The 17,237-nt window shown below is 41.8% G+C and overlaps 1 protein-coding gene across 1 annotated transcript in view; it reads right to left on the minus strand.

Annotated features, from left to right (window-relative positions):
- Positions 1-4,410: 4,410 nt before the first annotated feature.
- Positions 4,411-17,237, minus strand: part of MCTP1 (multiple C2 and transmembrane domain containing 1) — a 748,272-nt gene continuing 735,445 nt past the window's right edge. The window contains exons 20-23 of the mRNA XM_066603001.1: positions 12,204-12,313; positions 9,701-9,810; positions 8,486-8,583; positions 4,411-4,512 (exon numbers count right to left, since the gene is read on the minus strand). Of these exons, the coding sequence (XP_066459098.1) occupies positions 4,441-4,512; positions 8,486-8,583; positions 9,701-9,810; positions 12,204-12,313 (390 nt within the window). The 3' untranslated portion in view covers positions 4,411-4,440. The remainder of the gene's footprint in view (positions 4,513-8,485; positions 8,584-9,700; positions 9,811-12,203; positions 12,314-17,237) is intronic.

Genomic DNA, 17,237 nt, shown 5'->3' on the forward strand with positions numbered 1-17,237 from the left:
GATATCACAGTTTTATCTGCTGATTTTGAGCGCAAGCAGTGCTTTTTCTTGAGAATAATCTCGCATTGCTTCGCTGCTACCCGCGATAAAATTGCGAAAGTCAATAGGACTTTCTAATGTTAAAAACACAGCTCACGAAAATCGCATGTTCGTGCTTCGTGATGTGATAAATAGGGAGGCTCCATAGGGAAACATGGGAGATAAAAAAATAGCACATCGCAGAAAGATCGAGCATGCTGCGATTTTGTTTTTTACTCGCAACATCGCATCAGTGAAACATCGCTAATGTGAAGGAAACCAGTGAAAAGCATGGGCTTCACAAACCTGTTTTCTCACGCTGTTGCATTACTGGGAAAATCACGCAATTTGTCACTCGTGTGAAACTGGCCTTACACAACCCTTTTCAATTTGTAGGTTTTTTCCTCAGCAGAGGATAACTGATCTCAGGGGTCCAGGCTGTAGGTTCCCTGGGGTCAGCAAATGTATATGGTACCTGCATGATAGAGTAGAATTATCCAAATGGGACAATCCCTTTAAAGCTAAATTTATTTACTGGGAATGGGTAGAGGAACAGGAAATTCCAAATAGCTATATAAGATATTTACTCGTCCATTTACAAAAGTAAGTGGCATGGACACATAGGGAGAAGATGACAGAATAGGAAGAGATCAGCAGAGGACAGAGAACTGACAGGCACAAGTTGTTGAACTGTCAGATGTAGAACGGAGTCATAGAGCTTGACACGTCCATCAGAACTCATATGTTTAGCGATTGTGTTACAAATTCTCTAACTCACATCTGGTACTACCTGTTATATTCTAAAATCTATGAAATAAGGGAAGTGTCAGGCTCATCTTCCAGCTTGCATTATATATATCTATCCCTTATTTCGGCCGGATGTATAATACACCCTGCCGCCATAAGAAAACAAATCTCCTGGTTTTGTTCCCCTAAATGTTGTTTGAAAACCTTTCCATAGATCAAAGTGGTCTTGATTGGAAGGTCTTAAGGTAAAGCTGGGCATACATCTTCAATAGATGTTGGACAACTATTCCCTACATGATCTCTTTGGGATGTGTTCTCAAGGAGGAGAACAGCTGCCAGACACCTCTGATGGTGGTTTATCTCCCACGAGAACAAAGGATTGTGCATGTTGAAAATGTGGAAATTCAACATGCCCTATCCTTCTTTCTCCCAACATCATCTACAGAGGGAGAATTGCCATACCCTGATACACATGAGATAGTGGACCAGTCCTGCTCAAAGCATTGCGTTCATCTGACATTATTCTTGTGTGTATGGGCACATTTTCAATCTTCATTTAGGCTACCATTTCCCCCAATAATCCTAAAGGGGTAGTCCCACCTCTAGCTGTTTTGCTGCAGGAAGCAAACAGCTCCATATATCGTGCAGAGGTCGAGGTTGTTACTGCAGGCTGAGTCCTATTGAAGTGAATGAGACTGAGACTGCAGTACCAACCTGGGCCACTAAGCAATGTATTGAGCTGTTGGCGTCCTGTAGCAAAACAGCTAGAAGTGGGACAACCCACTCCCATCTTATAAAATGATGGCATATCGCTTGGATACGCTATCACTTTATGATTGGTAGCCGTCTCATCTTTGGCACCACCTGCAAATTAAAAGCATGCAGCACTCACTTAGCACTACATCCCCTTTTAAGTTTTCCTTGCACAGCAGCGCTCCCAAACTGATCCTAAATTGCAATGTGTATCCAGAGCTGCATTCTTAATTCTGCCAGCTTCTATTGGAACGAGACCTATTCCTGTTTATCAAAGGCATCTTCCAAACTACATTCTGCAAGTGTTTTTTCCCTATGGGCCAATGCACATGGCTACATTATAGATCAGTGTTGTATGGATCAATAAGGAAGGATGTATTTACACGGGTGAGTGAGATATTGGTCTAAGCAAAAAACACTCATTGGGTAAATTAACCCATTGAAGATGGATTCTATTCACGTGCGAGCTCTGAGCATCCTGCAATGCACAGAACCCATGCCTGAAACCCCCCCATGTAAATACACCTAAATACTATTCTATAGTCTGCTAGAGGTAAAAACTGCATCTCCATGTACAACCAAATTTATAAAAAAGCATACTGTTCTTTTTCCATAGATCTCCATGTGAACAAATGTGGCGTGTTCAAACTCGTGTTGTATTACAGAATTATTCTGTCCTAATAAGGGAATAAAGTGCCCGAGTGCCCTATGAAGTCCAAATACGTCAGTACACAACGCGCCTGTTCTCCATAACAAATCCTGGGGAATCGGTGTGATGCCGCTCGGCGTCTGTGCATATCCTTTTACTTTGGCAGCATATCAGATCAGCGTCGGCTATCAAGACTACACGTTTCAGAATGTAGATGATTAGAGGAAGCTCTGTACCAGCACTGAATCAGGAGGGAATGCAGGGAAAGGAGAACTCAGAATTCTGACTGCAGCTTTAATGGTCTGTAAGACTTTAACTAACTACATAATACATAACTATATTAGCAGTTATGTAGCTTACGTCTGTATATAAACTGTATGGTGTTCAAAGTAAGCCTTCAATTTAATCTTTCGCCCAGAAGCGGCTCATTGGCTGATATTTCTTGTGCACTAAATACATTAATTTATCATAAGGAATTCAAGTATAATAAATCTACTGTACAAGTTTTCTGTGCAAACTAAATATTTCCCTCCTATTTTGGCTTTAAGTGACCCCCCAGTCCTTGGGCAAAATTTGTTCAGGCACTACAAGGGGCATTTATATTACCTTGTGCCCTCCTCTAGGGCTATGGTGCCTATTCCTAGGACCCTACTGCGTTGTTTGAAGATGGCTGTTCTGCTTTTTAGACTTGCCAAAGCACACTGAGCAATGGAGGTGCATTGGTAGTCTAAAGGCGGCTTCACATGGGGATATTTGCTTGCGTTTTTGTACACGCAATATGTATTGATTTGAATGTGTTCAGTTACGTTTCCCTTTTTGTGCGCACATTTCGCATGCGTGGAAATATACACACCATACACTACTTTTGTGCACATTTGCACACCAAAGTTCCCCATAGAAGTCTATGGGGGGGGTGGGGGGTGCACCAATTTGCACACAATACACTGCGCAATTCCACAGGGAAAATTAGACAACTGGAATTTATTAGGCTAAATGGCCATTTAAATCAGGGTTTGGTAGTGTCCCATGTGCAAATATTGTGGCCTGTTGAGTGCAAGAAGTACAGCAAAATAAATGGGTTTTCCAGGAAAAATGCTATTGGTGATCTATCCTCAGGATAAGTCATAAATAGTTGATCAGCTGGGGTCCATTGCCCGGGATCTCAACCAATCAGCTGATTGTGCACCCGCTGACAGCGCCACAATTAAACAGTGGTTGGAGCAGAAGCCTCCGCACCAGCCTCTGTGTAGTGGCTGAAGCTTGTAACTGCAGGCACAGTTCTCATTGAAATCAATGCGAGCTGTGCCTGCCGTTACAAGCATCGGCCAACACACAGATGTCAGAGCAGAGACTTCCGCTGATTCCGCTCTGACCTCTGTGTGCCTGCTGACAAATCCGCAATTACACAATCAGCTGATTGGTTGGGGACCCCAGCCGATCAACTATTGACGACCCATCCTGGGGATAGGTCATCAGTAGTATTTTCCCTGTGAAAACCCCTTTAAGACACTCCTCACTAGCTACGGATGCTCAGTGTGTAGCGAGTAGCGGCAGAAGCACTTTTGGCCATTTTAGAACACTATAACAGAGTTCCACGAACTGGCCGATTTGCGGCACTACGACTATAGAGGAGGGCCAATGGTAATATAAATCCTCTCTCCGGTCCCTAGGCTAATTTTGTCCTTATGACTGCAGGGTTGCTTTAATGGCTTGAAGAGGTTGAGATATATATATATATATATATGTGATAGCCCAAGTATGCAGCTGAGGAGTCTGAAGAACGAAGCACAGAAAGTATCACACCACAGTTTTAAATATTCTAGTAGTCTGAGCTAATACACCAAAACCAGGGAACCGCTAGGCACTGAATCCAAAAGTGCAAATTATTCTTTAAAAATCCAAAGAGTAGCTCTGTATAATAAATATAACTTTTTTGGCTAAAGTATATGCATATAGTGTGCAGCCTTTAAATGCCTATCTCAGCCATGTACTAATAGAAGACAATATCTACACTAACCTGAATGCTGCTTCATTTCGAGCATCACACTACTGACCCGGGCAGAGCATTCACACAGCAAGACATGAACTCCCAAGTTTATATCAAATTAGTATTGTACAATGGTATCTGCCTTTATACAATATATACAAATTGTCTCAACCATGATAAAAAATACAGTATAAGGTAACATAAACAATGAGAATGCGTGTGAGGCCGGAGGGCTTCCCTTTTTCAGCGTCGAGCAGATGCCTTTCTTCTCCATGCGTAGCATTGGCTAACCAAGATTATTTTTCTTCCTTTTGCTGGGGCTATGACTGGGGTCTGGTTTTAGTTCCCGATATTGCACCTGTTTAAACATACACATTCAGAGACAAAACTGGTCAGTGGATGCATCTTATAATAGAAAGAATATGGCAGTTTTATCAGCCTGAGAACACAGCTGTGATTGAGGAACACTAGATGGAAAGATACGAAGGAAGACGTTGTAGCGGACATGAGATAACCGTGCCAGGAAACAAAAGGTGGATGTAGACACAGTTCTTTCCCAATACAATGTACTAAATATATAACCTAGAATAATTATATTATTCCTATTAGAGCAGGTACAGATGCTAGTATGCATAGGCCATTGGCGTAACGGCGCACTAAGCCAGAAATCTGGGAACAAATGTAAAAAAGATTACAAAACCGAATCAATTTTGTAGCAAAGTAATCAAAGAAACACTTGGTCATCATGTAGACGGACTGCTCAGGCAATTCGGCTAAACCCACGGCTAGGCTTATTGTCAAGCAGATAATGGAGCCAACAAATGGATTCTCACCTGGAGTATTTAAGGAATGTGTTACCTACTGCCAGGGGGTTCCTAGCTGCTTAAGGTATTGGGCCCCTTACCAAGACCTACAACCATGACACACCTTGGATAAATAAATCACATCTGAGAAGCATCCTGAACTTGCATATTTGTTTGCACTTAAAGGGATTGTCCCATGAAGAGTACTAATCCTCTGCCTACGGGATAGGGAATAAGTACACTATTGTACCAAAAGTAACCAGATTGCTGAACAAGAATCAAAAGTAGTATTTATTTATATACAGTAACAAAATACTTAGTGGTGACTAGAGATGAGCGAACGTACTCGGATAAGCCCTACTCGTCCGAGTAATGTGCCTTATCCGAGTACCTCTCTGCTCGTCCTGAAAGATTCGGGACACGCTGCGGAGCGGGGAGCTGCAGGGGAGAGCCGGGAGGAACGGAGGGGAGATCTTTCTCTCCTTCTCTCCCGCCCGCTCTGCCCCGCTCCCCGCTGCGACTCACCTGTCAGCAGCGGAGCGCCCCGAATCTTTCAAGACGAGTACAGCGGTACTCGGATAAAGCACATTACTCGGACGAGTAGTGCTTATCCGAGTACGTTCGCTCATCTCTAGTGGTGACTCATTTGGCCCTAATGACATCGGATACTCCCCATTGTATAATTTCTACTAAAGTCTGATACACTTCAGCTGGTATTTCCCTCCATTCATCCTGCAAACATCTGGAGAACTCTCTCAAAGAAAATACATTGGCCTGTCGACAACATTGCAAGGAGCGGTGTCCGTTGAGCAATGGAAGGACGTTCCATGGAGTGACGAATCATGCTACTCCATCTTCAGATTATATGGGCATACTTGGGTTTGGAGGATGCCTGGGGAATGCCTTTTGCCTGGGTGTGCTCTGCCACCTGTTAAGTATGGCAGAAGTTACATTATGGTGTGGGGATGTGTTACAGGGCATGGTCTTCGTCCGATGATTGTAGTGGCAAGAACCATGAACACTGAGGTGAACTTTGACATTCTACACAATAATGTACTGCTGACAAAGTGGCAATACTCTGGGAATGGTCGGCAATACTACTAACAAGATAACGCAAACCCAACGCTGATTTATGTTGGCTTGAGGAGATGGATGGTCCATGATTGAACTTGCCTGCACAGAGTCCCAGCCTGGACCTCTTTGAACAACACTATATGGTGTTTTGTACAGTGCCATATTTTGCACATATTTGGAGAATAAATGAGTAATATGGCATCTGATAAAACATGCTACAATATAAAGACTACATAAGAAATTGGTAATATGTTGTAAAGATCTGCATAACCGTCAGGGCTCATTTACACAAGCATAATAGTCTCTTGCAGCATAGTAAGCATAACAGCCAATACACTCTGCCAGCAGAGATTGCATACAGGCTGCGATTGGCATGGTGCATGCCTGGGAATCTGAGGTCACGGACATGCACAGCGGGATTTATTTTTTCAAATTACCCGCCCTATTCAGAACGGGGATGCGTATCAAAATGCTGCCCATTCAAGGCCTGCGTATGCTACGCAGAGAAATAGAGCATACTGCGATTTAGTTCTCCTGCGTATCGATACGCATTGCCTCCATTCACTGTGTTAAGCACAGGAAATACGCGGTGACAATACACCCGTGTGAATGAGCCCTTCTGTGCACGAGGGCTTATTTAGTTTTTTGTAAATTAGGTTCATACAGTATATACAACCTGCTTATATAGTACAAGTCTTCCCACTGTAGGTGACATGACTAGTAAGAATAGAACTTAGCATGGTGTTACAGCAATGATCACATTAGTTGAGTGCAGATAATCACAATTCATTAGACTGTCATATATCACATACTGATCGTATTGCATTAACATGATATATGAACCGTTTTAATTGACTGCACGCTGAATACTTGTGCTGTGACATTTAATGGATGCCATACAGTGTGGATGGCAAGTGTTTATCGCAACTTGTTGGATATAGACACTCTGTATCACTCAGTTTGTCAACTATAAATTAGTAGGTTAAGGAGCGAGACCCATCATTTTAAGCTGTGGCTTTGAGAGGGCTCTGGGCTGTTTGCCATAATCTTCCCTATGGAGAAGCAGCAACTCAAAAATAACAAAGATTAGCAGCGTACAAATATAAACAGCTTTATATATAAAGGTCTACCACTCAATACAATTTGTACAAAGTAATGACAAGCATGAAATGTAAGGGACGTCCTAATACACAGCATACGTAAGTAGTATAATAACGTCTGCATACATTAAGGAAATTGCGTCCCACAAGAAGTTGAGTAAAATGCTTTGTGTCGTTGATGACAATGAGATTTCTGATAGGTTTATATTTGTTATAGACTATCCGACACTGTCAATAGAATGGATCATATCTTACTAGCATGTCACATGACTAGAGATGAGCGAGCATACTCGCTAAAGACAATTACTCGGTCGAGCATTGCCCTTAGCGAGTACCTGCCCGCTCGGAAGAAAATATTCGGCTGCCGGCGCAGGTGAGAGGTGAGTTGCAGGAGTCAGCGGGGGGGGGGGAGAGAGGGAGAGAGAGATCTCCCCTCTGTTACCCCCCACCCCGCCGGCAGCCGAATCTTTTCTTCCGAGCGGGCAGGTACTCACTAAGGGCAATGCTCGATCAAGTAATTGTCCTTAGCGAGTATGCTCGCTCATCTCTACACATGACCTAACCCATGCTACATAAGATGCAGAACCTTGCAGGTTCGTGAAGGGGACTGCATGCTATTGGGTATATGGGTTATGCCGCTGCGAAGACAAACAGCATCCATCTTCTTTGAGAGGACTCAGACATTTGCAGGATGAATGGAGGGGGATACCAGCTGAAATGTATCAGACATTCGTAGAAAGGATCCAATGTAATTAGGGCCAAAGAAGATACCACTAAGTATTAATACATGCAAATAAATGCTACTTTTGGTTCTTGCTCAGGTGTTCAATTACTTTTGGTAGGATAGTACACATGTATTTATGCATTTCAGCAACTTACGCGAGTGTCACACGGCTGTAAGTGCATTTGTGCCACGTATTTCTGTAATAATCGTTGCGTATTTGTGCGCCGCAATTGTGTGAACAAAAACAAAGAAAACACAGAAACACTCTCCCATTCATTGACATGGGAAATTAAGTTAATTAGTCCAATATGTGCCACTTTGTGTGCAAATGCGCAGGAAAGTAGAACATGCTGTGTATTTTTGTGTACAAATGAAATGTGCACGCAACATTGAAATCAATGGGTTCTATGCATTGTGTATTGCAGGCGCAAAACGCTACACAAATACATTTGTGTGACACAGGCCGCAGTAGTATTTTGTTTAGCAATCACTGCATACAGTGAGACTCATATAGAGTGCTGTAAAAGCCAAACAATAGGTTATTATATAGGATGGGAACCTATATGGTGCTAGGAGCCAAAGTAACCCCTTGTGGTGCAATATTCTCTCTGAGCATAGTGGTGTACTCACCAGCTGCACATCAGATGGAACTCTGGTGAGGAAGTCGAGAAGCTCATTATTGTCAATCATATAAGGACAGCGGATTTTCTTTGTAAATTTATTAATTCCTATAATTGCAGAGAAGGAAAGTTTAATTACATTAATCATACAGTTCAGATTATAGTGCAATAGAATGGTATTCTAAGGCAATATTGAAAGGACCCAGACTAAGGCTAGACTTAGAGGGATTGTCTCATGGTAGCTTTTACCTGTCACGCAGGCACCCCAGCCACAGCTCAGTCTCGAAGTCTACTGCAGCCTCTGAAGGCACATCCACAACACTGCTCCATTCTCTTCAATGGGGCCGCCCAAAATAGTTGACGTAGCTTTCTCCGGAAGTCCCATTGAAGTGAATGGGGCAGTGATGCGCATGCATGGCCAGCCCCACTGCTATTCACTTCGGGACTGAGCCACAGCTGGGATGTCTGTAAAGCTGTCATGTGACAACTCCTTTTAAATTATACAGTTCTAAGCCATGTTTTATCTATGCAGATCCCCAGCCCCCAACACTAAGATCTTTGGCACCCCTTTAGAGCTATCGTTGGTGTCTTTGTTGAGTCTCTGATTGCTTAGTGGTGTCACAGATTCAGGAGCCTACCAGAACAGATGTAGTCATTCTGACATCATGTGATGCTTTAATGGCACGCACGGGGACCATATTCAACTAATTATGTGACGTCTCAAGTTAATTTGTTGAATCAGACCTTATTTAGGGGGCATCATAACAAAGGGGTGAACACATACGTATGACAACTTTTCAGTTTTTTAAACTTATGTATTTTTTATTCATTCAAACACAGTTTTTTTTTCATTACACTGTTACAATTTGGACTATTTTGTCAGGTCCATCACAAAAATCTAAATAAAATCTGTTTTAATTTCTGGTCCCAATGCAGCAAAATCAAAAAACACCAAAGGGGTGAGTATTTCACAAGACGCTGAAGATAGATACACCAACTAAAGGGATGCATACATAATAAGGGGGGCCTAAAGTTAAAATGCAGTCTGCATAACATAATTTAGTATGAAGGGGATATATCCCAAATTGTTAGAGCGCAGTTGTGTTTTTTTTGCTGCCATCTTTCTTCAGTCATCGATGTTCCAGCTGTTGATTCTCATAATTCATCCTCTCAAAAAGCACTTATCATTTAGCAGCATCAATAGCTCAACCAATCTGTTACCTACCCCACAAAAGGACGATGTATCTGAGCGGGATAAAATATAGCACTGCCGTAAGCAGACAAAGGGCGATAATTGCCAGCCAGGTTAAGAATGGGACCGTCCAGTTGAATGTGCTACATGGAAAAAAAATTGCATGAGTCACACGGCTAATCCTCTCATATATCTAATAAAAGACATAACAAATAAAGTGCGGATGTCTAAACGAGACATGCAAGCAGATTACTCTTCATTCCCTCCTCCTGGATGTGCAGGAGAAGAAATGCAGAGATAAATGGTGCCAAATAAATTGTATCTCAACAACATTACAGACAATGGCACCTATTAATCACCGCTCAATACCCAATAACTCACTTCCTAGAAATAATGCACTTAACTGGGAGTATTGACCGTCGAGCTTTTCATCATGAATAATAACATTCTATCATGTCTTCATACAGCGGCAAATGTATACGTGTGTAAATCAAAGCGTTTCATCCAAAGTTCTATTAATATATGTTGTACTGTAGCCATATAAAATAACCAATGGGGAATGTGAACTGTAATCTACATTATGTTAGCATAAAACATGTATTACTCATGAAATCTGCTAAGGGCCAGCGAAGTTACACGGGTTATCGGACTTAAAAAAAACAGCTACTACCATTTGTATGAAAAAGAAAATGTACTCGTCTCTTGTTTCTCGGTGGTTCCGTGCTGAAGCTCGGCTTGTCTCTTGCTGATGTCTATATACATGCGAAAGCAGTGATGTTTTATACTGCTTGTGACAGCTGCAGCCAATCAGGGCACTAACGATTATGTGCCATTCTCCTGACATCAAGGCTCCCAGGCCGGTACAGTGATGTCAGTAGTACATGTGACTGTCACATGCTGCCTGCTTGCAGAGACATGGAGGACCATCAAAGTTTCAGTGCTGGATTACAGGGAGAAACAAAAGGGGAATACTTGTCTTTTTTTTCTTTTAAACAAACGGCAGCGGATTTTTTTTCTTAGTTTTTAAAAAAGTTGGATAAGACCTTTAAGATAAAAATAGTTGTAAGGGTACTTTTATGTGCCCCAACAGTTGCCTGAGTATTGGCTCAAAAAAGTGATTACGGGCAACTGTTGTCCTGTGTAAACATGGGATCCAACAGAGCAAGTGAGTAAGAATCGCTCACTTGTCAAAGTCACTCGGTTTTCAGCTCACCCAAAAATCAAGCAATTGTCGGCCTGTGTAAATAGGCAGTTGTTCGTTCATCTATGAACAACTGTCTGTCTTTTCTGAATGGAGGTGGGTGGATGGAAGAGATCTCTGCTGCGCTCCGCCTCCATTCAGTTAATGACTATCACTCCTGTGTAATATCATTATAAGAAAGCGGTCCAGACAATTTTTCTTTATTGTTCTACCTTTTTTTTTGTTATGCTTCACAATGCCATTACTGTGATTCTGTAAAGGCCCATTTACACACAAGGGCAATCTTTCAAACAATGAAAAGACTGAAAGTTTTAGCAATCATTTTGCATAAAATGTTAATGGACACTAATGTCATTTGCATGTAAAAGGGGCCCTGCACACAGCTGCATTGTTCTCGCACGGGCTGCCCGCTGAGAACACAGCGTGTGTTACCTTAAAATCATCGTTCAGCCGAAAAGTGCACGATGGCTGCGTTTACACACAACAATTATTGCTCATTTGCTGTCGTTTGAATGAATTTTGGGCGATAATTGTTGCGTGTAAATGGGCCTTTACAGTATATATTTTATTTGCATTTACAATTTAATAAAGTTTAGACTTTTGACACTAATCGTTGGGATAGCTGTTGGGTGCTTAAAAACCTGACACTTATCCCGTATAAAAGTACCCTAAAGGTACCAACCTACTAGTGATATTTTTTTCTAGCGATGCAAGATCGAGTGCCTCACAGTGCAGAGAAAACGCTGCGATATAGATCATTGTGTTCAATGGGGCCGGCGGCAGCAGCGCAAGTCCCATTGAAAACATAAGCAGTACATAAGGAGTACATTGTAGACTACTGCCACTTCTGCCATTTATGAATTCAATAAATGGCTGAGCGCTGCCTGTGATTGGCTGAGCGCTGTGACCAATCACAGGTAGCTTTCTGGTCTCTATAGTGACGTGTAACTTAAAGGATCAGGCACAAGTCAGCTACTTGGTGCTCAGCACAAGTTCTTTGGTTCATTTGAGAACTAGTTGTATGGATTTATAGTTTCCTTACTATGCGTATTGATTGCAAGCTTCTCTTGCTTGTATCTATTCTTCAGTATACTCTGGCAGACTATTTTTTTTAATGATTGTGGTACCACGCTTCCGAAACTGCTATGTAGAAGTCATCAAGAGACTTCTTTCATAAAAGTCTATATCCTCACAAAAGTCGTTAAAAATTGAAGCTCAAACAATCTCTTACACTCCACTCCCCGGTTTAACCCTAAACCAAATCTAATATTAACTTGTTGGGCCCGTTCTCTGTCTGCAGGCCTGTCCGAGACAGCATGTACTGTAGATACTTACTTCTTTATCCTTTCACCAATGGAAGCTACTTCATCAAGAACATTTTGGACACTGACGCAGACCTCCTGGATGGCATATAGTTTATTCATAAAACCTTTCTTCTCACAGTCCTAAAGGAGAAATGAAATGGGAATTATTTCTCAAACTATTTTACGCAACTGGAAACACAGAACTTGTTGGAGGAATAACTTATATAATACCACCCAGGCCTAGCAGCATACTAACAGCTGTGATTTGTGCAGGATCTTTGAAGAACTGCTCAGATCCTGCATGGTTGTAACTTGGCTTTTAATATTTTCTATATTGCGAGCGTAGGAGGATCGGCAAGTGTTTCCCATTGTTTTCAATGGCAAACCTTGCATCACGCTTATGTGCACATCAAAGGCCGTGCAATGTGTTTTATTGTCCCATAATGGGTGTTGCATTCTAAGGAACATGAAAAGATAGGACATGCCATGACTTTTTCCAGCACCGCGATGTGGGAAAACATCGGTCACGTATATGACTCCATTCAGAAGAGTGCATCTCGCAACGAACAAATCTCACACGATTTTCTCAGCCGTGTGAAAGCAGCCTTAAAGGGCCTGTAATAAAATAAAAAAATAGAGAATACTCACCTCTCCTCAGACCTCCGAAGTGCAGCTGAGCTGCTCAATTTCCTGAAGCTGGCTTCTGGGTAGGCAGCCAGGCAGAACCACATGACTAGTGTGGCCAATCAGAGGCTGCAGCCTCATGTTCTTAAAGTCTGGCATCATGGCGCTCAGGATATAAGCCATGATGCCAAGAGTTCTGACAGTGATGCTGCAGCCTCTGATTGGCCGCAGCAGTCACGTGTTTCTGCCTGTCCATCTACCCAGACGCCAGCTTCGGGGCAGTGTGAGCCACTCAGCTCCACTTCAGGGCTCTGAGGAGAGGTGAGTATTATCTATTTTTCTATTTTAGAGTGGACCCAGCTGCTGGAAAAGTATTTATATTAATGATAAAACCTCTTTAAGCCATTAAAACGCTACTGTTATCTTATCTTAAGCGCTCGTTCACAAGGGCATATGCAAGTTTGGTCTATGAAAACCGGACTGATTTCTCTGCATGTGTATGTTGCAAGAATTTTTGTTGCGTCTGTACGGTTTTTTTTTCACACACAAAAAATGCAAGAAAGCCTAATTTATGTAACTTTTTTTGTTTTCATTGTTTCCTGGCAATGTGTAAAAATATTGCGCACATACATGTAACATCCATGTTTGCTGCATTTTTTTATGCTCTCATAGACTTTCAGGGCGATTTTGGTCCATAAAAACGGACCAAAATAGGACATACTACGTGTTTTGTTTTTTTTACACACATCGGTCCACATAAAAAATACATGTCTGAATATACCAATTTACTTTTATGATTCCAGGTGCTCTCTGTATTCAATCAGTAAAAAATATGGACAACACGTGGACAAAAAATGTGCCTATGTGAATGGGCCCCTACACAACAAAAGCCGTTGTAAAGTAATTGCAAGGGTAAACAAGCTGTCCCAGTAAGCTATCATAATGCATTAAAAGACATGTTAAACATTGCTGCATCTGATGAAAGCTATTATATGGATACTATACTTAACATACAGAGCTGTGCTGCTGCCTGTAATAGTATACTTATCACACTGTATAATTTCTGATCTCAAGGCTCCCCCATAAATATAACAGAACAATTGTCCGAATCTACCGATTTGGATGGGACCAGTTGACTCTCTTATGTATAGGGGACTCTTGGCTCTCCCCAACAGCTGATATTAGGGGAAAGAGAGATCATTTTGTTCTGAGGGGAGATAAGCTGTTGCCAGAGGTGCGTGGCAGTGGCATACTCCCCTCTCCGCAATGAGAACACAACTGAATGTGCATGTATAGGGGCCAACAGATATTGCAGACATATGGGCACCTGAATCGTTTTTGATTCTAATCAATACATAATCGTCAATCGATGACCTGCCTGAAAGGATACTGGAGAAGCTTGGAATTGATAACCATATGATAAAATGTGTAAAAACTTTTTTTTTTTTTACTTTAGTAAGGTCACATAATGTGCAATTAAAATGTATATTACTGTGGGAGGAGCTGTGTAGTCACAGGACTGTGTGGACCTGCCCACTAATGGCCATAAAGGGAAGGTAACAAATGTAGAACTGAAACAATTAAGGAGGATGGCAGCCACAAGCTACTACAGTGTCGAAACCATACCATAACTGTTAGTGCAGGGGCCACAAACCAGAAACAAATTCTATGTGATAACTCCTCGAAGTGGCAACATCATTAAACAACCGTCATCCATGGGAAAAAATAAATACACCCTTAAAGTTAATCTGTGTGTTTGACACTGCTAGGATCAAGCCATGAGCGTAAGCAGACCACAAAACTTTCACTTTGTCTCTTATCAGCCATTCAGATGGAAATGTTCTTTTGTATTTCTGATCTGCTTCTGCATGATCCAACTACGTAACAGCATCACTATGCTTGACTATTCATATTGTGCTCTTACATGACCTACAAATAAATTAATCCCTGTAATCTGAAGGCTTTTACTTTTGATGCAATCATCTTACCGCTGAATATTCTCCAAGCGTCTAGAAGTTTTGATTTTGAGAATGTTAAATAATCATTAAATCTACCTTGTGGTTTCGGGACAAAATTCTGTCCTGGCACCGGAGGATGGAGGGAGAACACTACCTGTAGTTGATTTTGTCAGCCATTGTTTGGCTCTATTGAATCCTGACTGCGTTTTCCAGTGGCCAAGATGGCCAAAGCCACTTTCTAATTACGTTATGCATTGTTTGGTGTTGGCTAGTGCTGATCATGTGAACAATGCTGGCCAATCACAGAGCAGGTATAATCCTAACACTACCAATGCACTATGGACCATTCGGTAGTGTAAAGATGGTGGCTGCCTGAAAATGACACCCTGTACTGGCATAACTGAACGACAGCCAACACAAACAACGCCAGGCTACAAGATTTCTTCCAGCACCCATATGAAGTTATTATAGCATCCTAAAAAACATCTTCATAGAAGCAGACGGGAAGAAAGGGGAACAATTTACATGTTTGAATCCTCACAAACCGGGGGTCTTCCTCATTATGACATTAAAAATTGGATCCATCCGTGGTTGAGGTGGCTTCCTTCCCTGCACGATGGTACGTTGATTCCAGGGTAGTTTTCGGTGTCGGTGATCTGGTTTCACTTTTTCTATTGACAAAAACAACTACAGGTAATGTATGCCCTCCACCCTCTGATCCCAGGACCAAATTGTGTCCCGAAATCAAAAGGGTTGCTGTAATCTTTCCCTTGGTTAGCCAAGATTTCCACCTTGATTGTCTCCCATGAATCTCATCTGCGCCCAGATTCTTGCTTTTAGTGGACTCAAGAACCCTGATGAGACTAGAGAAATTTGGGGGATTTTACTAACAATTTCTGAGATGTCCCTTCTGAAAGACAACATTTTGTCACCTGCAACAGTTTTCAGGATCTTTATGACGTAGTGATAAAATTTGACCCATTTGAGAGGAATTATCAAAACCAACGCAAGGAAAAATTGAAGCAACTGCTTATAGCAACTAATCAATTTGCTGGTATTTTCTAAAAAGTTCCTGTAAAAAGAGAGCTGAAACCTAAGCAACTATTATTCTCCCTAGATAAATCTCCCCTATGTAGAACCCCGTTGGAAGACACCGTAGATAATAAGTGTGCGTCTACTTTAAAAGTTGGGCAAAGTGTAATGTCGAAAACTAGGAAATCAGAAATTAGCAGAACTTTTTCTCATAATCTTGTGCAGCATAGATAAATTATTGGAGCTTCACATAATGTTTATAGACACACATATGCACAGATGGATAAACACAACAGGAACAGAAATGTTGAGATGTCGGAAATGAGAGATGAAAGAAATGTGAATCATGTAATCCTGTGACATTTCGAGAGGTGGGTAAAAGTGACAGAACTGACTACTATAAACAGAATGACTGAAGAACAGAATCTTCATAACCTCCATAATTCTATAATACACCAAGGAATTTATGCAGCGAAGCAAAGCAGGAGTGATCAAGGCACAAATAAGAACACCATATGTACAGTATAAAAGTGATGACTTCAGGTGAACACTTCACAATGTGTTACTCAACTTTCTTTCCCACAAGTTAAAACCTCGAGAGGCCCCATGATTAAAACCTAGTAGCATGAGAAGGACCTGGATGTAGCATAAATATTCACATCTGTATTTCCTAGTAGATATGATACACAATATCATCCTTGAAACCTGCAGTGAATCTGAAAATACTGAGCAGTAGATTTATCAATATGTCACAAAATGGTGGAAGACGAGTCGGAAAACTGTCAAAGGTGCAGTGCACAAGATCTATCAAGCAGATGGGACTTTTAAGGCTGCTTATGTCTTAGACCCTTGACTGTTGTCTCTCCAGGCAGGGGAAAAGGCTTGTAATTTGGAGATGATGTGACACATGTATAAAAGTAATAATCTTTATTAGAGATGAGCGAGCACCCAAATGCTCAGGTCCACGTTATTCGAGTCGAGCTTTTTGTAAAATTCGAGAGCTCTATTCAAGTAACGAACCCCATTGACTACAATGGGAGACTCGAGCATTTTTGTATGTGGGACGCCGGGGGCCGAGCCTTTTTTTTTTCCCCCTCCCTCTCTCCTCTGCCTGCCAGACAAAAGGTTTGCCATTGACGCGCGCTGCGTCACGGAGGGGCCAAAACGGGCACGTCACAGTGGGGAGGAGCCAAAAACTGGGGCGGGGTTGAACATGATTTGATGTTCGTTCGAGTAACGAGCACCATCGAGTACGCTAATACTCGAACGAGCATCAAGCTCGCCAGAGTATGTTCGCTCAACTCTAATCTTTATTTATATATCGCCAACATATTCCGCAGCACTTTACAAATAAGAGGGTACATGTAGAGACAAAGTAAGATATTACATACAGAATTCACGAATAAACAATGTGAACAATAAAAGAAAAAGAAGTGACACAGGAGGTACAA

The sequence above is a fragment of the Eleutherodactylus coqui genome, chromosome 5 (genome assembly GCF_035609145.1).
Source record: "Eleutherodactylus coqui strain aEleCoq1 chromosome 5, aEleCoq1.hap1, whole genome shotgun sequence".
Lineage (NCBI taxonomy): Eukaryota > Metazoa > Chordata > Amphibia > Anura > Eleutherodactylidae > Eleutherodactylus > Eleutherodactylus coqui.